This window comes from Brassica oleracea, chromosome C1, assembly GCF_000695525.1.
Source record: "Brassica oleracea var. oleracea cultivar TO1000 chromosome C1, BOL, whole genome shotgun sequence".
NCBI lineage: Eukaryota > Viridiplantae > Streptophyta > Magnoliopsida > Brassicales > Brassicaceae > Brassica > Brassica oleracea.
Window position 1 is genome coordinate 22,759,483 of NC_027748.1, and position 2,296 is coordinate 22,761,778.

Below are 2,296 nucleotides of genomic sequence, written 5' to 3' on the forward strand. Positions count from 1 at the left end.
TGGTTTATGTTTTGGGGTTCATCAGAAGGTTTGTGTAGGAAAAATTGTGGACTCTACATTTCTTAACTCTTAAGGCTGAATCCCAACGTTAATGAATTTGGAACAATAGGCTAATAAACCTTGTGGTAATGTCTCACTTGTTGCTCTTGGCATGTGCATATGGAATTATTAATGTCTCTTGTATTATTCGTGCAAATATGATAAAATCACTATAACATTTCAGAGATTGAGAGAGACCAAACTATATCTTCATCTCTCTACACAGGCAGCACAGTTGCTACATCTCTCCCTTAAGAAAGCCTGCGAATATCTTCATAGCCTCAAGAGCTTTCTCACAATCAGGTCTCATCAAATGAAAAACATGGTCTTCTCCTTCACTCTCCACCAACTCCACTTTCCCTTTCCACTCGCTCTTCTTAAGCTTCGCCGCGTACCGCCAACCTTGCCTCGCCAACGCGTCTTTCTCAGCCACCATCACCAACGCTTTCCCGCAACCCAACCCGGAGATATCCACCGACTCTGACTGAACCACGTTGATCAACGGATCATCGACTCCGTCTTTGTTGTTTGGAGTAGCCATCATCCAAAACGCTTCGATCTTGGACCTCAACGTTTCATCTTTCGTCTCCTTGTCATCGATTGGTGTTTTCGACCAGAAGTAAGGATGCACCAGGATGATCCCGGAGATTCCTGAGTCGCTTAACTCGGGACTGACTTTCTCCCTCGCAGCTCTCATCGCCATGTGATGAGCGATGGTCGCGCCGGCGCTGTCTCCGGCGAGGAACAGTTTGCTGAAGTCGACGTGTTTGTTCAACCAACTCTCCAAGCCAGATCCGGCAATGTGGGTGAATACCCATTTGAGACATGTCCACGAATCATCGAACGAGATCGGAATGGGATGCTCCGGTGCACGCCTGTAATCCACGGACACTGCTACGCAGTCGGAAGCAGAGACAGCCGCCGTGAGGAAAGTGTGGTACGTCGGCGAGAAAGCGGTTTCGATGATGAATCCTCCGCCGTGGAAGTAGACGAGGAGTGGGAATTTCTCACCGGTCTCCGCGGCTTTCACCGGGAGGTACATGCGGACGGAGAGATTGTCGTCGGGAGAATAAACGACGTCCTTGGAAACGACGCCGTTTTGTAGGGTTAAAGAGGCTGGGACGGTGGTTTCGCCCATGAGACGCTCGATGCGGCCACTCTTGTATATCTTGAGCAACGGAGAGCAGTCGACGGCGATCTCAGAATCCATCGTTTTTTGGTTGATTTGGGAATAGTAAAACTTGTCTGAGAGTTGTGATGTGGGTGTTGGGATTATATCGAGAAATGGTGTGTGTGTACTAATTATACTATTGGAGCTTGGTTTGGTTGAGGCACGTGATGTGTGTTGTTGTTACACGGACTATATATTTGCCAGCAATTCAAGGTAGATGTAAATTTGTTGACTAGTTAGGTTAAAGACGGGTTGATATTTGGTACGTCATTTTGTTTAGTAACGTTTCCTATCTTTAAATTTGAACAGTTGGTATGGAGTTTTGAGTTTCAATGATTTCGGTTTTTGAAAATAAATGAAATAATTCTTAGCACATGAATTTAAGAGGGAACGTTACTGAACATGCGTTGTAATTTTCTTGCAAGGATCTTTTCATAACTTCTTGGTAGGCCTGGGCGGTCGGGCACCCATTGGCGTTCGGATCGGGTATTTCGGATTTCGGTTTTTTATATATTACCTCATAGATCCCATTCTAGTTATTTTCTAACTACGGGTCGGGATCGGATATAACACCTCGGTTTCGGATCGGTTTTGTATCACATTTGAAAACCCATAAAGTAACCATATATTATTTGGGTTCGGGTTTTTTTGGATCGGTTCGGGTTATACTGAAGTAAAAGACAAAAAAAAACAATAAATCAAAAGAAACACATAACTGAATGTGTGAAACTGAATTCAAAGGTTTTTAAAACAGAAAATAGCAACATCCCAAAACACATCAATACGGAAAATAGCAACATTTAAAAGTTTTGAAACTGAAGACTTAAAAGAAACAACAAACATAAACTGAAAGACACACACGTAAGTGAGAGACATTGGAATAATCTTGAGCTTAGGAGTACTTGACAATCATGATGTGGAACGTACTACTCCTGCCAAAGAAAAACGTAAAAGTTAAGCTAAAAACAAACTGAAACAGAAGCAAATCATTATAAACCAAAGGGTGTTTAGTGCAATACCTTAGAAACAAAGAGGCTCTTGATGTCATATAGCAAATTCTGATGCAAGACAGAACAAATCAAATCA

General features: G+C 42.9%; 2 protein-coding genes across 2 annotated transcripts in view; both read right to left on the reverse strand.

Annotated features, from left to right (window-relative positions):
* Window positions 1–208: 208 nt before the first annotated feature.
* LOC106295425 (probable carboxylesterase 12) lies at window positions 209–1,361 on the reverse strand. Its single transcript, XM_013731323.1, has one exon. It carries the CDS (start codon window positions 1,247–1,249, stop codon window positions 278–280), a length of 972 nt encoding a protein of 323 aa, XP_013586777.1. The 5' UTR covers window positions 1,250–1,361; the 3' UTR covers window positions 209–277.
* Window positions 1,362–2,136: 775 nt separating this feature from the next.
* Window positions 2,137–2,296, reverse strand: part of LOC106335265 — a 1,724-nt gene continuing 1,564 nt past the window's right edge. The window contains exons 2-3 of the mRNA XM_013773746.1: window positions 2,230–2,268; window positions 2,137–2,142 (exon numbers count right to left, since the gene is read on the reverse strand). Coding sequence (XP_013629200.1) covers window positions 2,137–2,142; window positions 2,230–2,268 — 45 coding nt within the window. The remainder of the gene's footprint in view (window positions 2,143–2,229; window positions 2,269–2,296) is intronic.

Excerpts from the sequence above, each read along its gene's own strand:
- LOC106295425 (XM_013731323.1), bottom strand. The coding sequence starts at position 1,249 with ATGGATTCTGAGATCGCCGTCGACTGCTCTCCGTTGCTCAAGATATAC.